General features: G+C 39.6%; 1 protein-coding gene across 2 annotated transcripts in view; it reads left to right on the top strand.

The window, feature by feature from the left end:
- The window catches only part of Fhod3 (formin homology 2 domain containing 3), a 427,181-nt gene that overhangs the window by 333,011 nt on the left and 71,787 nt on the right, over positions 1-22,383 (top strand). For both annotated transcript variants that reach the window (XM_013014940.1, XM_013014939.1), the window contains exons 12-13: positions 5,255-5,389; positions 16,660-16,874. In XM_013014940.1, coding sequence (XP_012870394.1) covers positions 5,255-5,389; positions 16,660-16,874 — 350 coding nt within the window. The remainder of the gene's footprint in view (positions 1-5,254; positions 5,390-16,659; positions 16,875-22,383) is intronic.

The raw sequence follows: 22,383 nt of genomic DNA, 5'->3' as shown, positions 1-22,383 counted from the left end.
ACACACACACACACACACACACACACACACACACACACACACACACACACACACACACACACACACACACACACAAAAGTGGTAGAACATAAGGGCCTGACTTCAAGCCCCAGTACCAGAAAAGAAATTCCAAAATATTACAACATGGAAACATAAGACCATTTGTGACAGTGGTTTTCTTTAGGGAAGAAATGAAATGGTAAAATATTGTGATGTTATGTGTATTGTGAGAAGAGCCGTAGAGTTGCTATTTTGCCAAGTACCAGTGTTATGGAGAAGGGATATAGGGATTTTAGTCAACATGGGCTCTAGTTTTAAAGCCTAGTGCTGGTAAATTGTCAGTGTAACTTCTCTGTATCACTAAAGGAAAGGACAATAGAGAACTTAGTTCTAGTAATTGTATGGATTAAAGGTGTTGCTATATATAACATAACTGAAACATATTACCATCTATATAAACATGAACTACTCTTACCAGTCATGCCCCATCCAAACAGGCCTCCTGTTCCAGATGTCACAAAGAAGGAGGCTTTCATCAGATGGGACTCGGCAGGTGACTTTGAGACTTTATAAGGCAAAGGCTAAATATAGTCAATTCTGCTGCTCAGAACACATCAACTGCTCTCTTATAAACTCTCCCTCTCTGGCCTCTCTCTCTCAGCAGTTCTGTATGGCTTCACTTAGTTATACCTACCATCAAGGTATCTTCAGATGATTTGAGCTTTCCAGTTGCATTCTGGGGTCACACTCTTTTCTGATGACTGCCCCAGCGATACCCATGCTGGGAGATCAGACTGAACCCTAGCCACTGGAGCTTGCCAGCTGGAAATTCTCAGTGTTGTTCCCTGGACCTGATCTGAGGGACTGCAGTACAGCCCTCTTTACATCCCCAACTCCTGCAGATTTTTAGATTCCCTGTGTAGATGTTTATTGAAATGAGACCAAGAAATGAAAACAAGAAGTTTTAATTGTTTGTAGTTCTTTTTTGTTTGTTCCCTTCTGTTATTGTTTTGGATTTCTGTCCCTTTTGTCTTGTATATAAGGTTATCTGATTTGGGGAGGGGAAAGGGAATCACAGAAAGGATAGGACAAAAGGTGAGCCAATTCAGCAGTGATACTTACCAGACACTATGTTGGAAATGAACTATACTACCTTAAGGTGGGGAAAGGGGTCAGAAGGGGAAAAGGTGGGAGAAAATGAAGAAGGGAGTAACATAAAAAAGGAAATTTACTCACTACCCTACTTATGTAACTGTAACCCCTCTGTACATCATCTTTACAATAAAATTTCAATTAAAAGTAAAGCCAACCGTAATTTCAATAACCAGAAAAGAAAAAAACAGATATGTATTGAATTCCTACCATAGGCCCAAATGCTGTTTAAGATAATCCATACATATACTCTCATTTAAGCCTCATAAATTGGAAGTGTGATTAACCCCATTTTCTAAACAATTTAATGTGGCTCAGAGAAATTAAATGACCAGTTGCATGGAAGTTTTCACATTTCAAATCTTTTTCTCATTCTCTTTATGTGATAGCTGGTCCCCAAACCAGAAAACATAACCATTGTGACAAATTACAAGGATTGTGGGCATTTTTCTGAAGAACTTAATATAAAACACAAAAATATTAACAAGCCATTATAAAGAAAATCATTTGTTTTACTAGCTTGAAATTTGGCATTCTGTTTTTCAGTGATATTTTGAGAGTTCTTCCTCTGTGTATGGATGGTTAAATGCAGTCCAGCATTTGTATTATGCTTGGAAAAGTTTTCCAGTAACAGGATTTATAGGACCAGGGTCTATACTTCAACATGCTGATCGTATAGTAGCAGAGACCTAGAGAAATTTAGCTTAGGAATGTTGTAATTGTTGCCCATTGTAAGGGTAGGGCAGATTTGCTCTAATTCTCTCTACTTGCTGTAAGGATTTGTTAGGGACATTCAAGAAGATGGATCTTGAATTTCACTGTTGGTTTGGCTTGCATTCTCTTTCTTTGATTTTCAGTGAAAATAAACACCATATGTTTATTGGTTATTTAACTTCTTCAATGAAATGCCCATTATCCTTGGCTTATTTTTCCACTGGGAAGTCTTTCACATACTGATTTGCAACTATTCGTTTTTATATTCTATATACCAATTCTTTGTAGTTGTCAAGTTATAAGTAGCTTCTCAAAAGTCATTACTTTTCTTTATTCTTAATTTATATAGTCTTCCTAGCTATACAAAAAATTTAAATTCAATAATGCACATTTATCAAGTCTCTCCTTTATAGTTGCCCTTTTTGACCTAAAACAAAATAATTTGGAACTCTGAGTTCTAAAAGTTGGAAAGTTTTTCTTTTACCTTTTTCTCCTAAACTGTCTAGGATTTTATATGTATGTCTTTGGTATGGAAAAGGGCTATTAATTGTGTACTGACTAATTTTTGAATTGTAAACTACTTTTTAGTTTTGTTGATATTCTCTATATATTGTACTGTATCTTTTCTCATATAAATAAGTAATACATTTCCTTCTAATTAGTATTTTAGAATCATCCTGTAAAACTTGATATATAACTTCTAGCCTTATATGCTCTTTGACTATTTTCCAGTTGTGTACTACTATCTGATTTATTCAGAAATACATTAAAATGTATAACTATATGGATTCTTCATTCTTATCTCATTATTATTTATTTTTAATTTAATTGCTTTGTGATCAAGAAAGTAGCTGATATAAAGCCAATTCTTGGCATTCATTCAGAATTAATGGCCACTTTTTAAATTATCTGTGTGTATTTTATAAGGAGCATCATCTCTGATTTGGGGGGGTATGTCATTAATTTGTGGGACAAAATGTATTAAATAAGTGTATCCTTGATTTCTACCAGTCAGTGTGCAACATTATAAACCCCCTTATGCTGGCTGCATGTCACATTAAGAAACTCACAAGCTTTCAAGAGGCTGAGATCTGGGGATCATGGTTTAAAGCCAGTCTGGGCAGGAATGTCCATGAGACTCTTATTTCCAATTAACCACCAGAAAACTAGAGGTGTGCCTGTGGCTCAAGTGGTAGAGTGCTGGCCTTGAGCTGAAGAGCTGAGGGACAGTGCCTAGCCTTGGAGTTCAAGCCCCACAACTGACCAAAAAACAAACAAAAAAACAAACAAACCTCACAAAATAGCAGCGGATTAAAGAAGATACAAGTTATACAGCATGATCTAGACGTCTTTCAGAAGAAAAAAATCAGTTCTGTCTCTGCCTAAGTGTCCAGGACTGACACAGCAGTTCTGGAACATAGCATCACAGGAATAGTGGGATGTTTCCTCCATGTCCCTTGCCACCTCTGACAGCCAAAGGTGCCTCGTGTTTTCTAGTGAGAACAGCTTATGGTAGAGTCTCTGGCAGTAAGAAACCTTGTATTACCCATCATGCAGGTTTATTGTCACTGAATTGAAGTAAGATTTTGCCCACACTCTATCCTTGAATATGTAAATTGAAAAAAATATGTATCTTAAAATATATGTATCTTAGCATTGGGTGCTCACCTCCTGTGGGTAAAAGCAACAATTTTCTGTGATGGATTTTATTATTCCTTCAAGACCTAGCAGACTCCAAGCTAATCCCCTTTTACATTTTTCACGTAGTTACTCAATTTTCCCTTCACACATTCTCTGATTTCACATTTCCTGTTGCTCCATGTCCATGGTTCCTTATGGCCACTTTCACTCCCTTGACCTTCCCCATTGTCCTGTCTTAACAAACAGTCCAGATAATATATGTGATGACACCAGGAGCCAAGAACTGTCCTTGAACATGTGGCATGTTCTTGGATACTTCTTTTTTTATATATGTGAGATTAAAAAAATATTGTTATTGTAGAAGTCATATATAAGGGGTTACAGTTACATGAATCAGATAATCAGTACCATTCTTTTTGAATTAAGTCTTTCCTCTTCCCTCCCTCTCTCCCAGTTTTCCCTCCTATCCCTACCCACAAGATGTACAGTTTATTTTCTATATAGTGTCTAATGAGTGCCACTGTTGTATTTGTTCACCCTTTGTTCTACCTTTTATGTGATCCTTTACCACCCCAAATACAAACTAACAAACAAGATGAAAGGAAAAGTAAACAATAACAGCAACAACAGCAATCCAAAAAAAGTTTGCAGTTTATTTCATAAAATATTATTTTATATAATCATATGTACATAGCTATTGAGCCATTGTGATCCACTTCTATGCATATCTTCTTTTGGCCTGAATGTGTCAATGTCTAGTGCTGTGAAATTTATCATTTCTCTCTCTCTCTCTCTATATATATATATATTATACATTTACTCAGTGTGTTTACTTGTAGCTTTATAGGCACATTCGAGCTATTACAAATGAAGGAAAACATGCAACTTATGTCTCTTTGGATCTGGCTTACTTCACTTAATATAACTTTTCCCAAGTCTTTCCATTTCCCTACAAAATAGAATTCCACTAGGAATATATGCCACATTTTCTTGATCCACTGAGGGACATCTGGGTTGATTCTATATCTTGTCTATGGTAAATAATGCTGCAATGAACATGGTTGTGCTGGTCACTTTAGTGTGCTGTTTGTGTTCTGTTGGATAAATAGGAATGGGATTGCTGGGTCATGAGATAGCTCTATGTTAATCTTTTGAGATATCTCCATACTGCTTTTCAGAGTGGGTGGACAAGTTTACATTCCCACCATCAGTGTAGTAGAAAGACTAGGTAAATGGGATTGCATCAAACTGAAGAGCTTCTACACAGCAAAGAAAATAGCTAACAAGATACATAGAAAGCCCACAGAATGGGAGATTTTTACCAGCTATATATCACACAAGAGCCTCATATCTAAAGTATTCTTAGAGATCAAAAAATTAACCTCCCCAAAATTAAACCCTCAAAAACTCAACAACCCAATCAATAAATGGGCTAAATGTTTAAAGAGAGACTTCTCAGAGGAAGAAGTAAGAATGGCCAATGGACATGTATGAAATGTTCAACATCTCTGGCCATAAAAGAAAGTCAAACTAATGCAACATTGAAATTCTACCTCACCCCAGTGAGAATGGCCATTATCAAGAAAACTAACAATAATGAATCTTGGATACTTCTCGATAAAGAAGGAAACCTCTTTGTCTTCACTTTTCAGACCATTGATAGGTTTTTTAAGCTCAGGCTGATTCCTACTTTAGTAGTGACAATTGCAGACTATGCAACTAAATCATTGACTTGTTGTATCTTCAGGTCGGCATCAAGTGGTCTTCTCACGTCATCTTTTAGGCAGCACCAAGAGTCACTGGCAGCAGAGAGAGAGAGACGGCGACAGGAAAGAGAAGAGAGGCTGCAGAGAATAGAGCGGGAAGAAAGAAACAAATTCAAGTAAGGTTTTTAAGGTTTAAACTGTGAGTTACAATATAAAGCATGTTACTTTACCCGTATGATTAATACTGGTGTCAAAAGGTTGAGAACTGCTGTCTTTGCTTCTAATGCTGCCTGTATTGTTAAGGAAATATAAGCTTAACTTGCAACAGGCTGAATCTTGTTTGGTTTGGCCTTTCTCTAAGCATATGACAGGAAGCACAGACAACTAAATACAATTAGGGACTTGTGTGTTCTTGAGTCCTCCATTACGGTCTTACACAGGCCTTCCTGAAGACAGAACGTCTAATTATCTTAACATAATTTGTCATTTCTCCCTAAAGGTCCTCATGTTTTATTCATGACCTCTTGGACACCTCAAAGAACCTGTTTTTCCCACTTTTCTAGTTTGGTTTTTACTTCCTGTAGTAATTGTTTGTTTGTGTGTGTGTGTGTGTGTAAATAATAGTCCTTTCTCCTGTGTGAGGATGGTCATTATGTTCATCATTCCTAGCCCTTTGTCCTCTGATCTCTAAGTCTCTGTCTCCATGTCTTAACATGTCTTTTTCCATTGAATCCAGTTTATCTCTACTTCTCTTTCCACCAGTTCACTTTTCTCATTCCCTAGACTGTCTTCCTCCCCTCTCTTTCCCATGTCTCTTGCTTTGTTCATTATGGAGGGCAAAGCATTTGTCAGGTCTATTCTCATATACTTTTTCTTTCCCCTCCTAATTTTCTATACCTTCTCCTCCATCTTCCCAGCCCTCTCTCCTATAGTTTTTACATTTTTTTTCATTTTTCATCCCACCTCTACCTCTTGTTTCTTTGACAAATAATACATCCATTTATTACTCCTAGTTAAATCAGTACCGGATATAAGGTATTGTCGATGTAAATTTACAGATTAAATAACTTGGTTTATTCTCCCAGCAGCCAGGCAGAGTATTTGTAATTGTAGAGGGCATTAAAATGTGAGAATGATAAGATTGCTTAGCTGCCACTGATAACTTAAAGCCAACATCCCTAGTCTATTAGTGGAATAGTGACCCAGTCTTTCATGAGAGTGGGCAAACTGGCTACAGCATCATTTCTATCAGACCTTGTGGCTCATCTTGATTTGCCAGAACAGCCCTGGATGCACCATTTAAGAAGCTGTTTAAAAATTTTTTTTAAATCCTTGGAACAGATAAAATGCAATTCTTATGTATGGCTTTCTGGGCGATTCACATAGTTTATCAGCAAATAGCAGTAGGGATTTGACTGAACTATGTGAAAAATTCAGGTATTAGCTCATACATCTAAAGTTTTGCATTCCCAACTTCTTAAAATAAGGTATCAGTTTGAGGGAAATGGAATCAGCCTGTTCCATCCCATCTCTTCTGTTGGATCACCGCTGAATAAATCATAGACAGAATACCCAGAGTGCTGAGCATTGAAGTGCCTTGAAGGAGCTTAGTACCGAGCTCTGCCTGTGAGCACTCACTATCTTTTACCTCCCATATTACCTGGGATGAACTAAAAAAGCACTTCAAAGCATAGCAAATGTTGACTTAAAAAGTTCCAAAAAGGAGCCTTATTTTTTCTGAGGCATTGCCAGAAGAAATCCTAAGGATCAAGGAATACAGAAATCTTCTGTTCCCCTGCCTCCCACCTTTTGTTCTAGTCTCCAAGCAATGTTGCAAATGTACCATGTGGTAGCAGAGCTAGAGGATAAAGAGAGCCCATCCCTTAAGCAAAAGTGCACTGGCCTTGTGAGCACCAGTCATCTTCTTGATAAGCTGCCCTGAATGGAATGCAGTTGTCAAAAGTATACAGTAGATCAAAAGCCCAAGCTTTATGGCTAGGTGAACAGGAAAAGAAACCAAGAAAGCCAGACAGGGCCACCACTTTGGTGGTGCACACAGAATCTGACCTGACTAGTACTAAAAGTAGTTGAAAGCTGAGCTACTAGTGGAATTCATATCAATCATGGAGGTCTGAACTCACAGACACAGCTTGAACCTAATCCAGTTGATTAAACTGGCTAAAACAAGGTACAAATCAAGATTCTATAGAACTTAAATATTTACAATCTCATTGCAGGATATTGAAGATTTGTGGACTATAATACTGACCGGCTTATCATACAATTTTAATTCAAAAGGAAAAGATAATCAAAAAATGCCTAAAATGGGCTGGGAAGATGGCTCAGTGGTAGAGCGCTTGCCTTGCATGCCTGAGGCCCTGGGTTCGATTCCTCAGCACCACATAAGCAAAAAGAAAAAAGCCAGAAGTGGTGCTGTGGCTCAAGTGGTAGAGCGCTAGCCTTGAGCTGAAGAGCTGAGGGACAGCGCCCAGGCCCAGAGTTCAGGCTCCACGACTGGACCCAAAAAAAAATGCCTAAAATGATGTCGATGTATTTATCAAATAATTTAGGGTAGCTATTCCAGATGTGTTTCGGGAGTAAGCGTACATACACCTGAAACAAAAAGATGAGCCTTTGGGAAGAGAAAACTGAAGATGGTAGAATCAAATGGGAATATATATTGAAGTGAAAAGTTAAAAACAATAAAAACAATTCACCAGATGCACTGAACTACAGCATATACATGATAGGGGGGAAAGCCAGTAAATGTGAAGACAGAACAATAGAAATTGTTCAATCTAGAAACAAAATAAAACTTGAATTGTTATTTTGGAATAGCACCAACATATCTAGCCTTCAAGGCATTGGAGTCCCAAAGGACACTCTCTCTCCCCCCCCTCTCCCTCTCTTTCTCTCTCCCTCCCCCCCTCTCTCCTTTTTTCCCCTATCCTTCTCCACACCCCTCCCCATGGACACATACACACACAGGTAGGATGGACACTCTCTCTTCAGAGGCTATGTTTCTAACTGCTTACTATCTGTTCTTGGTTCCAAATGATTCTCACTTGTAATTTAAGAGTACAGAGAATTCTAGGAAAAATGACCCTTTGTCTAGAAAGGATGCTAATCATCAGAACAGCTCATGGGTACTGCCTATTGCCTAATCGTTCTAATGATGTTCTATTTCTGAGAATGTGAATAAGAAGAGATTTAGTAAAAGAAATAGGAAAAGCTTATTTATGTGGTGCTCTTTTGTTATTACCTGAATGCCCCACTTCTCATCCATGTTACTGCTTCACTGTGGTTTTTGTAAAGCAGCTTAGAGTTGTTCCTTATCTGTTGTTGCTTTGGTTGAATGAGGTCTTGAGCTTCCTGGGTTATAAGAAATTTTATTTCTAATGGGGACAAATATAAATGGTGACAAATCTGAGCCCTTTTTGAATTTTTCTTCCTCATCCTAACCTGCTGTAACCCTTCTGATAAACTCGCTCTGTATATCCCGTTACCTGTGCATGGATAGGTAGTGTAAAGTTACATTGCAAAGTTCAGTGTAGAAAACCTTGATATCTGGAGTCTCTAGGGAAGTTCGAAGTACTATGAGAAATTACTACATAGGTAGGTTTGTTTTTGCATGATTTACTTTTATGAATTCAAGGACTTAGCAGGGCACCAGTGGCTCATGCCTACAATCTTAGCTGAGGAAGCTGTGGTTCATGGTCAGCCAGGGAAGAAAAGTCCCCATGAGACTCTTATCTTCAATTAACCAGTCAAAAAAAGAAAGTAGAACTGCGGCTCAAACTGGTACAGTGCTAGACTGGAACAAAAGAGCTCACGTATAGTGCCCATGCCCTGAGTTCAAGCTCTATAACCAACAAAACAAAACAAAAGAATACAAGGACGTAGAGCAAATTATAGCAAGAAATTCACTCTGATAAATTTTTACTATTCACACATATGCCATAATATATTTTAAATATACAGAATATAGTTTGCTTCAAAATGACATCACATAAAGCCAAACATAAGCTAATCTGATCACATGGTCTTAGACTTAGATTTGAGTTGCAATCTTACTGGCAGAAAAAGAAAAGCATTACAATTGTACTAAATTAGGTATCATTCATGGATATAAACAAAGGAGAATGAACACAAGTGTTTCCAGGGGTCCTGGCATTTGAAAGCAAAAGTGGGATGGGTATGAAGGAAGAACCAGGCTGAAGAAAGGGATGTCCAATTTATGGAATGCAACTCCAAATACCTAGAGAATGTAGTCCCACTTAGACTGGAATCTTGAGGTGAATTTGGAGGAACTATTGGAGCCCAATCCCATAGTCATCATCTCTAAAAGTTACTGCCTGCCTGTAATTGGCACCTGGTATTTTTGAGCCGCTATCATTTCTACCCTCATATACTTACATGAATGCCCCAGAGTAGTTAACAGCAATGTTTTTTTTTTTTTTTGCTGTTGTTGTTTGTTTTGGTGCCAGTACTGGGACTTGAACTCAGAGCCTGGGCACTGTCCCTTAGCTTTTTTGCTTAAGACTTGAGCTACACTATGTAAGCCATAGCTCTACTTTGGGCTTTTTGATGGTTAGTTGTAGATAAAAGCCTTACAGACTTTTCCTCCCCGGCTGGCTTCAAACTGGGATCCTCTCTCAGCCTTGTGAGTAGCTACGATTATAGCATAAGCACTAGCACCCAGCTTAATAATGTTTTTTAGAGAATCCAATGTTATGTTTTTCTATCATCCTACGTTTTATTGAAAATCTGCTGTTTGTTGCTTTTAAGTACAGTCTTTAAGAAAATTTCAGCTGCAATGTTTTTCATTTCGTGTTTCACGTCAATAGCAGGGCTTCGTGATATCCTGTTAGTAATTTCTGAGTAATTTCCTGAGCACTTAATTCTATTATTTCCCTTCTCTGTTTGTATGTTCTGCATATTTCTGCTAGCCGAGAATATTTAGACAAAAGAGAGGAGCAAAGACAAGCAAGAGAAGAAAGGTTTGTATATCTTTTCTTTCCCTTTGAAACTAAACCATATCTAATTTTGCACAGTTAACCAAGCATGGAGAAAGACTGGGTTCCTTAAACACATTAACATCACCCAAGGCACCTAGGTATTGTATCACAAGCATTTATGCAGCAAGAAACTAGCAGTTTACAAACACATGTCCTTGTCAGATAACTTTTCTAAGAAAAGTTTGCATTTATCGTCTAGTGCCATCATGTTACATGCATGTATCTGTTGTTCTAAAACTCTTCTCTAAATAAGCACATTAGTGTGAGATTATTAACATGTCATGTGTCACTGTACGATGGGGATATGTTTTGAGAATTGGTTTGCTAGATGATTTTCATCATTGTGCAAACATCGTAATTTACATAAAGTAACATGGCTGTTACATCAGTATGCAATATATTTCTATGGGACCATCAATGGCCAGGTGTCAATCAGTAGCTCACATTGATAATCCTAGATCTGAGGATCGAGGTATAAGCCAGCCCAGGCCGGAAAGTTTGTGAGACTCTTATCTCAACAGTGCCCATACCTTGAATTCAAGCCCTACAATTGACTCCCAAAAAAGTTGTCCATCATTGACTGGAAAGTCTGGGCCAGGGCAAGGTGTACTATCTGAGTGCCTTCATTCACTTGGTCAGCATTTCTTCAACCAGTGTTGGAGGGCACATGGAGTGCCTGGTACTACCTGAGGTATAATCTACACCTGAGAGTCTTGCTGGCTGTGACAATAACTCCCCTTTCTCCCTTTTGAACCATATCCAGCTCCTAGATAGCAGGAACTATGCCTGTCTCTCTTTGCTTTCCCTTGTGTACTCTACTACTTGGCACATAGTAGGCATTTAGGAATCATGTTTATTTTTTTTAAATGAGCTAATAAACCAACAGCTTTATGTAAGCTGTAAGCCAGCTCATTAACTTCAATAGGAATGTGGTTTGAACATGAATAAAATATAAATTCAATATATTCAATGTCTGATAAGTATATGGAAACAAAGGAAACCGTTGTGGAAATAAACTAGCAAAAGACAAGTTTTCCCCCCTGTACTTTACAGTCTGCAGTTGTTTATTCTGCCACCAGATGGCGGTACAGCATGGGGAGATGGCAAGGCTCATTTTATGTCTTTTGCACTGGAGCCAGCTGAGGGACCTAACAGTTACTAAACTGTGCCGATATGATATGAAATTGTGCTAATATTGTAGACATCCTCAGCTAAATGGGTCAAGAAAATATGAGGCAGGGAAGAGTGTGTGCTCACTTAAAAAACATTAGGTACTTAAGACAACCCCATAAATAAACAACAGAATTGTTTTATTTCCAGCATTCTATTAGATTATGGCCATCCTAATAATCATTTGCGGCCAGTGAGTTCAGAGTAGAAGATCATGCTAAATAAATAAGAAGCTTCTGTTTTCCTGACCATGCCCATTTTTTTGCATTGGGACTATAACATATTGTTACTGAGAGTGCTGCTCATTTTCTGAATAGGCTTAAGGATTTGACAGTTTTAGTTATCTTCTCCAGATTCTGCACTTCCTTTGAGCATATGACAACTTGACCACCAAGTTATGTCTACACAGGCACAGTTTTGAATCTCTTGGCAAAATGTAAAAGTGCTTTGTCAAGATCGGAACTGCCTCAGGCTGACCTCACTGTTTTCCCAAACTACTGAGGCCCTTTTTATCAAAGGCATCACTTATGTCTGGAAGTCTGTGTAAAGGAGATTATTGCCTATCTTCTTTTCTTCCTGTCTTTGGTCCTGGTCCTCTGGCTGTCCATCTGCTAGACCTTCTTAGCAGGTTCAAGAGTAAGTTCACTCAGGAGGGGCCAAATCTTCCTTCACAGCCCACTTTTTTGTTTATATGGGGTTTGACTAAAAGCAGCCAAGCATTTTCATTTAGTTTTTTTTTTTTAAATCAGATACTTTTTCTTGATTGTCTTGGTTTTGTTGTTGTTGTTGTTCTTTAATTACCTGGTACAGATGGTTATGAGGGAGATATATTTAGTTCCTTATTAGAAAGCTTCAGACGTTCCCAGCAAACCAGGAATATATGGTAAGGCTTTCAACTCTATAGGAATTTTGAAATAGATGTGGCAATTAATGGAGATCAGAGATGGAAAGAGGTATAGATATATGAAAGAGGACTCATGCTTCATGCATTGACTCTTTACAATAGAGCCAGATATATTTATTGGGTGCCTCCTTGCCCTTTCTTTCCCCCCTCCCTCTTCCCTTCCTCCCTCTTCCTTCCCTCTTCCCCAACTCTCTCTCTCCTTCTCCCCCTCCTAATCCACTGAATGCCTTCCATAGCCTAGATGCTATTTTGTCTCTGGTACTTGTCTCTGGGATTGAAACCAGGACCTCATGCAGGCCAGCCAAGTGCTCCGCCATTTGAACCATGCTCCTTCTGTTTGTATTTTATTTACTAACTGCCCGGGCTGACCTCAAACTCACCTTTCTTCCTACCTGTAGTTCTTGAGTAGCTGATATACATGTCTTTTGTTCTTAATGAAAGGACTCAGAAAAAGATGGCTTGAATCACAGCAGAAGGTATTTTTGTTTGTTTGTTTGTTTTGTCGGTTACGGGGCTTGAACTCAGGGCCTGGGTGCTATCCCTGAGCCTCATTGTGCTCAAGGCTAGTACTCTACCATTTTGAGCCACAGCAGTGCCATTTCCAGTTTTTGAGTGGTTAATTGGAGATAAGAGTCTTACAGGGGGACTTTTCTACCCGAGCTGGCTTTGAACCATGTTTCTCAGATTTCAACCTCCTGAGTAGCTAGGATTACAGGCATGAGCCTCCCGGGGCCTGGCTTGAAGATGGCTTTTAAAATATGTATCATGTAAGTGTAAGATATATATCATTTAAATTGCTTTGCTACATTGAATTACAGTGGCCAAGCAGTTCTATTTTATTTCACATCCTCTCATTTTCTAATTTCACTAAATGATTTTATTGACAGTGATGTATAAGTTTTTGTTGAGATGCTCCATCTTTGTTTAATATTAGAAGAAAGGCTTTACATAGCATGATTGATTTTAAGTGATATTCATGAAATTATATGTATAAATATATGTGTATATATATGTATATATACATATATATATACACATATATATACATATATATATATATATATATATATATGTAAGTGTGCCCCCTCCCCTGCATGGGAAAGTTTAGGCCTTGGGTTAGAAATTTGGAAATCATGCAGACAGTGATCAAAAGAACAGTGAGAAGGACTCTGAGCATTGCTTGGAAGGACTACAAGTGGAAGTTAGAGGGATCCAGACAGGTTTAACTTGAGGGAGAATTTCCAAGTAGAAAAACAGCAGGAAAAATCATCATCTGTAAGCAAGTTAAGGTTAGCCTAAAGTCAGACAGGGTTTCTGTGGGTCCTCTGAAGACCCACACTGAGCTGCAGTTCCAGTCCTGTCACCAGGCCCCTGCTGGGTGTTGGAGTTCACTCCACTTGTTTATTTACCTCTTTCCCACTGAACTGTGAGCTACGTGAGGATGGGATTTTTCTTGTTTATTATAAAATCTCTAGTGCCTACTCTAGTCCTTAGCACATGACAGCTAGGCTACAGATAGTCAATAAATAAATGAAAAGCTGAATGGATAAACAAAGAAGAGGAGTAGAAGGAAGAGAACTGGGAAGGTTTGGATGGAGGCAGCAGGGTGTAAAGGGGGCTGTTGGAGCTGTGCTCTGTGGGTGGAAGGCCTTTGCTTTGCGTGGACCCAGAAAAAGCAGCAGGGACCCATAAAAGCATAGGTTGGAGGGCTCCTCATATCAGGAATGATATGGCTATTAGAGTTACTCTATAAAAAGGCCATGATACACATGTAGTCTCTTTCCCAAGGCCTGCGGAGGGCTTCTGTGTGACAAGAGGTTGCTAAACCATGATAGGATGCTCAAATTTCCAGGTACTATGGCCCTCCCTGACAACTCTCGACCCTTACCTCTCTGGCCACTGTAGAGAAACGCTGTAGATCTTCCAGAAAGGTTTGGAGTTCTTGATTCCATGCCTGCCTCACCTTGTCACTTGATTTAAAAAGAAAATAGTAAAGTACACACAACCCAAGTTTAGCCATTTTAGCCATCTTCAGAGTACAGTAATGTGAGGCTGATTGACATGGTTGGACAACTACTCTTCAGAAGTCTTTATCATATAAAACTAGAACTCTATACCCGTTAAAATAAACCACACTCCCACAACAGCCTATGCCATTTATTTTTTCTAAGATGTCAAGCCTTCATTCTTTGGACAATTCAAGTTAAAACCTTGCCTTTTCCCTTGAATCATAGAATACTAGTGATGGCATCCAGGATGCCCAGGTGCACATGGGAATAGGTCTTTTTTTTGTTTTATCTATTTAGGAATGAGCAACCACTGCCGTGCTCCAGAAAGTAGGCTAAAGCCCTTGGCTGACGGCCTGGCTGTCCATTGAAAGGGGTATGGCAGGCCCATCACAAGGTTCAAAACTGGGTTGACTGTCTAGCTGGAAGCGTTCATATAGAGCATTGTTATCACCCTTCCTGGACTCCTGGTTTCCTGCTCTAGGGTTCTGATCTTCTGGACTTGTCTAGATCCCTTTAGTTGTGCTGCATTTCTTGCTGGCCTCTTTCTTCCATTGCAAGCCTGAACTCAATGTGGTAATTAATACCTTGACTTTTGCCTTTGACCGACAGCAGTGCTGGCCTTCAGCTCGCCACCATCCCATTCAAAATATGCCTCTTGCCCTGAAAAATCCTTTTCCCCTGTGGTTCCTGTTACTTCCACTGTCAGAAGGTCCTGTATTGAGCTGAGGAATGCCATTTCCTTCAGAACCTCTCTTAACCTTTGGGAGGTGATGCTATAGGCAGGGAAGAGAAGACTGAGCTTTCCTCAGGAGAGCTTCATCCTGTAACTGTGAGGCAGCTGCTCTTAGTATCACAAGTCTTTTTCTCAGAGATTTGCCAGTGAAGCAAGCTTCTCTCTCTGACCACAGCATGGGGTGCCTTTATCCCTCAGCCTTCTGGGCTGCAGGTGGGCTTCTGCAGGTGGGGGGCCTCTTGGCAGATTTCTTCCTGCAGCTTGTCTGCTTCCCATCAACTGACAGATACAAGGTGCAGAGGGAAGGAACAAAGGATGGTAATCTTCATGTTCTCAGAAATCTTATTATCTGCGTGTTGCAAACAGACCTACACATGTGAAAGGATGACTACATATTATGCCAAGCAGTAAATGTACAATGCCATCCGAGTTGAATGGGCTACATATCCGACATGAGTTCAGAGGCAGGGCCAAGATCACTTCCAGCTGTGCAGGTCCAAGCTGGCTTCACAGGCCAAGAATTCCATGCAAACAGGGTTGAAGAGCAGCCTGCCTTTGTGCCCAGGGAGGAGATGGGATGAGCTCACCTCAAGGATGGAGTCAAGAGTATATTCTTTAAAAATGCATTTAAAAACATTTTCAGTATTTGCTCTGTCTCTCTCATACTTGTGAAGTAGAAGTGTCATGTCCAATCCAAATGGGAGTTTCAGGGGTGACTGGTTGCAGGGGTCTGAAGCAGAAAATCTGGATGAGTGCAGAGGGAAGATCTAGTCAGACCTGTGACTGCTGAATTTGTACATTCATTTCTACACAAATAATGGTGAGTAAAATTAGACATCTGGAAGAGGCACATATTTCAAAGTTATTTTGGTCTGATCTATAAAGCGCACTATGAAGAATATGATTGGTAGCTGGTCTTAATAAACAGTTAGTGGGTTCTGCCTGCCTGAAATGCAAAACAGATGTATCTTTGTTCTTTTCAACTGACTTTGATGAATAAACTATATGTGACGTCAGGGCCGAGCTATTGGATGTCTGAGTCCTGCTCAGAAATATTTTAGAATATAAAAAAAAGTTTCCATGGTCGACACTGAGAGAACAAAGTGAATTCCAGTTGCATTGCTGTGAGCATTGAAGCAGGTTCAGAAATTCCGAGAGGACTTGTCCAAGCAACCCCTTTGGGTATTTGGGGCATTGTTACTCTCCGTCACACCCAGGGGCCCTCTCATCTCACAGCTGCAAGCTCCAAGGGGATTTGATTCTCAGCTGTCACTGGTGGGACTTTTGTGGTGATCATTACTGCTGTTTTGCTTGTTGATACAAATGCTTCCTAAAAGGGAAAAATAGGATTCTGCAGCAATCATCCAGGACCTGGGACTGTGTGATGTTGCCATTTTCCCCAACTGGTTTGGTTATGAATGATGCAGGATTTTTAATCATTAGCATCTTGGCTTCACTGGGTGTTTTTGGCAGACTGACCCTCCAGTCAGCCCTCCTCTGTGCTCTGTGCATCAGGAAACAAGCTCGCTCTGCAGGTGTTTCATCCATAAACAAGCATCCACCACCAGCTCCTCTTTCTTTTTACGGAAACCCTTTGGAATTTAACTTTCAGATACAAATACTTGGAGCAGTTGGCAGCTGAGGCACACGAGAAGGAGCTGAGGAGCCGGAGTGCGAGCCGTGACAGAGCTGACCTCTCTCTGGACCTCACCTTGCCAGTAGCCTCAGCTTTGTCTGCTGCTCGAAGCCAAAGCCCTTCATCTCTAGACTTGGAGGGGTCTTCCACGGTGTCACCTTCCTCCCTAGCATCCCCTCAGCATCTCCAAGGTAAGTGTTAAGAACAGAGGGAAGAGGGATAGGTTAACATCGGATGGGCTGCTTCTGGGAAGTGGTAGCAATTCCAGCCTGCTCTGAAGAGAGCAAGACAGGTAAGTTTGGGAGATGATGGCAACCTGTGCTGTGACTAATAATGCAGATGACTTCAGAGCCACTTACAGTAAAGCAAAGGAGTTACAGAAGATGTCTTTCTAAATGACTAGTGAAAAGAGCAAATATATATAGTGACTTGGATACCTAATCCTAAATACCAAGGTATTAACAGTACTTTCTAATTTGTGTAGGTGATTGATTCTGCCCACAGAGTGACTGCTTTTGAATTTTCTTGCCCTAAGAATTATTAGCTCGGCATAAGTTAAGTTGATGGAGAATAAAATTAACTAAAGCAAGCAAAGAAAAAAATGTAGACCTAGTGAAAATAGATGTTAAATTCCTAAGAAGGAAGAAATAGTAAAAGAAAATATTACTGGCATGTGATGTGTGTATGTGTACATGCCAGTGTGCAGACAGGCAGGCTCTTCCTGGAGATATTCTGTCTTCTTAGCTTTACTTAGAGCTTTATTTGGAGAAATATTGCCTGCAGCCTTGAGCATCAGCTGTTTTCCTGAGTGGTCTGTACCATGTGGGTCCATTTGCTTGCATGTTAACACAGAGCATGAGTCTTGGGCATAAGCACTTATATAATGTGTGTTCATTAACACTGCCACTAGCACTGTTTGGTTTCATTGAGTGTCATGGCTTACCGCCTGATACAGCCTTAGCCAACTGAAGACAGCAGAGACGCTAAACTTTTAACTCTCAGAGGGTTGACTAAATATGGCATAAAGTTTCATTTAAGCAAGGCAAGACTCCATGACCTCAGCAGAACTGGATGTAATGGAACCACATTGTCTGTCCAATTTCTTTTTTTAATTTTTATTTTTTGCTGGCTCTCTTAGCCTCAGGACCTGTTCTGTAGGAGCAGGCTAGCTCCCCCACAGCGTTCCATCCCATCTAGTTCCTCCTGGTCCCTGAGCCATGGAAGATTGTCCCAGGCAGATGGCTCAGTCACAGATGAGTAATGTCGGTCTGAAAATATTGAGATCTCTGGAGAGCAGGAAAACAGCTTTGGACTTTCCAAATCTGCTTTATATCATTGCTTTCTATCGACATTGTGATATTTCTAGGGGCAGTAGGAAAAAAATATCCCTCAGCAAAGTTGTAGTTGAGTACCTAATCCTGGGACACTTGATTCTGTTTAACCTCTAGCTATTTACACAATGATTGTCTGAACTGTAAAACACTGAAACAGCCCCTAGAACTCTCAGTATCTGTAAATATTGTTTCATCTTGAGATTTTTAAACTACTTAGTGTTTATGGCAGAAGTATTTTGTCCAATTTGAGTTGAGCTTGCAGTCCTATCTAGTAAGAAAAAATATTTCAAGCTTCAAGCACTCATAAAATACATATTTTTATATAAACAATATGCAGAATGATAAGTAGCAAATGTAATTTTCTTTGTCAGTGGAAGGATTTGATAGAGATTGAGAGAATATTTCACTAAAATTATTCAAGTGATATCTGCATCTGAAAAAGGGTATAGGATTTGAATTGATATATACTTACAAACTAATAAAACATCATGTGATGTTTCTTTTTTTCCAGAGTTGGGGAGAGGTGGCTCTTTTTGGATCTAGAAGAGCTGTCCATCACATGTTAACTGTGATCCATATTGATGGAAATATTCTAACTACCTTCCACTGTTACATAACTGTGTCAGTGTTAGGACTTGAACTCAGGACCTTGAGTTCTCCCTTGGCATTTTTAATTGAGGCTGGTGTTCTATCACTTGAGCCACATCTCTACTTCTGGATTTTTGCCAGTTAATTGGAGATAAGAGTCTCCCAGTCTCCTGAGCTGGCTTCAAACTGTGATCCTCAGATGTCAGCCTCCTGAGTAGCTAGGATTACAGGCATGAGCCACCAGCACCTGACTGTAACTGATTTTTCAAATAGAAGATTAAAAGCATCTCAAGAACAATTTCATGGGAGAAAGGTCTTTAAAAGAATGTTTGAATCTTCCTTTTGATTAATGGACTTCTGCTTGAGATAAGAGGAATATTTTTCTCAGCGCACGTTGTTAGTGACCTTTGAAATGCCCCCTAGCATCCCACTAATAGTCTATTCTTTCTACCATTGTCAAACGTTCAAAGTAACCTTTTTGATTATCCCTAGCATTTACATTCTTCCAGCATCTGGAGGAAGATAAAAAAATTAATCACACATCCAGATGTTTGTCTTGCATCAACACCTGGCATTATGGAGTCGAAACGTGCCAGGGATTGACTTGCTCTGTCACTCTTGATCTTTGTGGGATCCTATGATCATGACATACTTGACATCTTTTTAGTCCTTTTCCTTTCCTCCCAAATACTGCTCTTTGATATCTTGTTGTGCATTTGGTAAGAAGAGAGATGATAGTCACCATATTTCCTGGGAGTTGAACCCAGTGACCTGGCTACATAGAGTCCTAGGTCTACTGTATTCATGGTAAGTGTCCAATTTGTGCCATACCACCTCTTTCTTTTCTCCATGATCACTAAAAGCTGCATCCTCCATTTCAGAATTGGATTTATACAAGGAGGAAAAAAACATGAATTATGTGTACCTCAAGATTATAGGTCATTTTATGCCTTCTTTTACTGCCATTCTTTATTGCAATTCTGGAGAACTTTTAAAGTCAGCAGTTATAAAAACATTAAAAAATTCTTTTCTTACAAAATATATTTTTTAAAGAGAAGGACTAATGGTTAAATACCAATAGCATTATGGCCCATCCAGAGAGATCTTTCAGCCAAAACTCTTGCCGGCTGAATCTGCTGAAACTTTTGTATAAACGATGCCACTAGCCCCCACCATCAAGTCGATGTGTGCTTGAATTATTTTTCCATCTGGTCCTTTTGTGGCTCACAGCAGATGTGTGTCCCAGTATTGCCTAGACTTAATAGTGATGGAATGAGTGTTTTTCCCTGGTATAAAACTACCAGACCCAAGTGAGAAAAAGCCATCTCTATGTGTTCTTATTTTCACTGCACTGTAATGAATGATGTCCAATATCTTGTTAAATATGGAAGGATAGCTCTCTTTATCCATTGGTTCTATATCTTTTTCTTTTTCCCAATGATTTTAGGAAGCTTGCGCCATAATATCTGCTAATAAGTTTATTATTATTTTTGGAAAGTAACAGATAACTCTGGAATCAAATCAATTATTTTTGTGAAAGAAAAAGTATAGTGTTTCTCTTAGGATAAAAGTCTACGGCATGACTTTTCAGACAAGTGCACTGAAGATTGATAGTCATTTAGGCCTAGTGTGTGGCTCATACCTGTCATCTCAGCTACTCAAGGACTACTTACCTGAAAGCCAGATGTTGGATGGTACTCCTGGGGTTGAAGTGCCCTATAACTTTCATGAAAACCACTTGTTAATGATGCTCCTCCCACCTCCTCCCCTGGGGAACTGGGGCTATGTCCCATCTTACTTCGTCCCTCACAGGGGAGGCCAGTGGAGAGAAATGGCCTTTCCAAATGGTAGGAAGCTGTCAGAAGTGGCTTTCATCACAAAAATGCCCATAGTAGTGAGATTATTTTTGTTGTTAACCTGGTAGCCCCATATTGCACACAGAAAATAATACTTTAAATGTGCATTGAATCTTCTGCTATGACACTTTAATTTTATGACAGGAAAAACACCTTCAGCAACAATTTCTTTTTCAACCTATAATTAGATTGGTTCCTAGATATTTCCAAAAAGTCTTACACCATTTGCCCCTGGGGGTATAAGATACAGACTACTCAACCATGTGTTTGCCTGATAGCATTCATAGAAATTATTGACAATGATACACTGATGCTTCATCTTATAGATCCAAGCATTTACAAGTTTGGAAAATAAAGTCAATTCTAGGTTCACTTTTGGATAAATCAGTTCTGGTTTCTCAAACCTGAAAATAAAGTATTAATACTGTAATTATGTCACCAAGTATTCAGTCTATTCAATTTCAGGAGGACATACAGTCATCATCTTGATCCTCATTAGCATTAAATTTGAGAATCTTGGACACTTTTGTTCTTTAGGCCCAAAGTGTTTGGTTCTCCTTCAGGTGCGGGCACTCTCCTAGCTTACCTAATCCCCATGGCATTAGGGAGAAACATCTGGTATCCTATTTCCAGCTGGCATAGTAGCAGTGGAATATCCTTGTCAGTCATCAGCCTCATGCATGCTGGTTCACTAGCATAAAGTTTTGGGACACCTCCAGTCCAGTGTTTCCTGGATTGGCAGGAAACTTGACTCCTTGTGGGTATGTGACTCAGGCTGCCCTGCCTCCTCAGGCCTCACCTGACTGAGGCCACTTGATGCCATTTGGTACACTAGTTCTAACCATAGCCAAGGGCCAACCTGCTACACGTGCTGTGGGACCTTACTGAGAGCCTTGGCAAGTCACTGGATTTCACTTCCTTCTTATTTCTCTGTCTATTTAAGAGTGGGAAAAAAAAAACAAATGTTTACCCATTTTCTCACTAGGGAGAACAACAATTGTCTGCAATGTGTTTTCTTGCACTCTATCTTCACATGAGATATTCTTTAGTCCTTTTGAAGTAAACAAAGTAGGGAGAAGCACAGAATGACATTGAGAAAATTGATGAAGGGGGCCTTATCTAATTGGCATGGTGATTTCATGGACATTATTAGATGTCAAGAAGTGTAAAAGCTCTGAAACTTTATCCTCTTTGTAACCATGTAAGTTAGCTGCAATGATGCACACTGGAAGAACACATGAAACACCAGGATGGGGGGAAATGGTGTTATTTGTACCAGTGGAAGTAGCTATAGAATCAGCACTTTACCATTTTTCTAAGCCTCATTTCTGACAGTGATGTGATTAGGATCTAGTGATACCTGTACCCATACTGCAAAAGATTTAAGAAGAGGAATCCTGAGCTTAGAGACCCCAAATCATTTATAAGGAGCAGTAAATAATGCCTTTCTTCATCCCAGAGGGAGACATTTCGGTGGAAAATAAGCCACTGAGAGGCACTGTGTGCTCTAAGAGGTGCACAGAAAGCGAGAAAACATCTCCATCTTCTAAGGCTATTTTCTATACATATGTCTTTAGTGAGATACTCTAGAACAAATGATGTCAGTGCCTCTGCCAGCAGAGGTGGCAATATGGGAAGTCCCTAGACAGTTGTTTTCAACATCAGATTATAATGGTTTTAAGGCAGCCTTCACTATCAAATTTATATCAAGTCTCTACTGTGAAAAAATTCAAGTTTTAAATAGTGATTAACCTGTTTGTTCTTATTGGACACAGTGGAATATCAGGAGCTACAAGGCACTTGGAGGTGCTCGCAGCGAGCCTGGTTTGTTGGCTGGGTAAGCCATCAGTGCATTTCATTCAAGGTGGGAGCCTGGTGTTTCCAGGCAGTCAGGAGACTCCATGCATTGAGGCAATGACGAT

This window comes from Dipodomys ordii, unplaced genomic scaffold (assembly GCF_000151885.1).
Source record: "Dipodomys ordii isolate 6190 unplaced genomic scaffold, Dord_2.0 Scaffold25, whole genome shotgun sequence".
Taxonomy (NCBI): domain Eukaryota; kingdom Metazoa; phylum Chordata; class Mammalia; order Rodentia; family Heteromyidae; genus Dipodomys; species Dipodomys ordii.
Note: the sequence above shows the minus strand (reverse complement) of the source record. Positions and strands in the feature narration are given on the sequence as shown.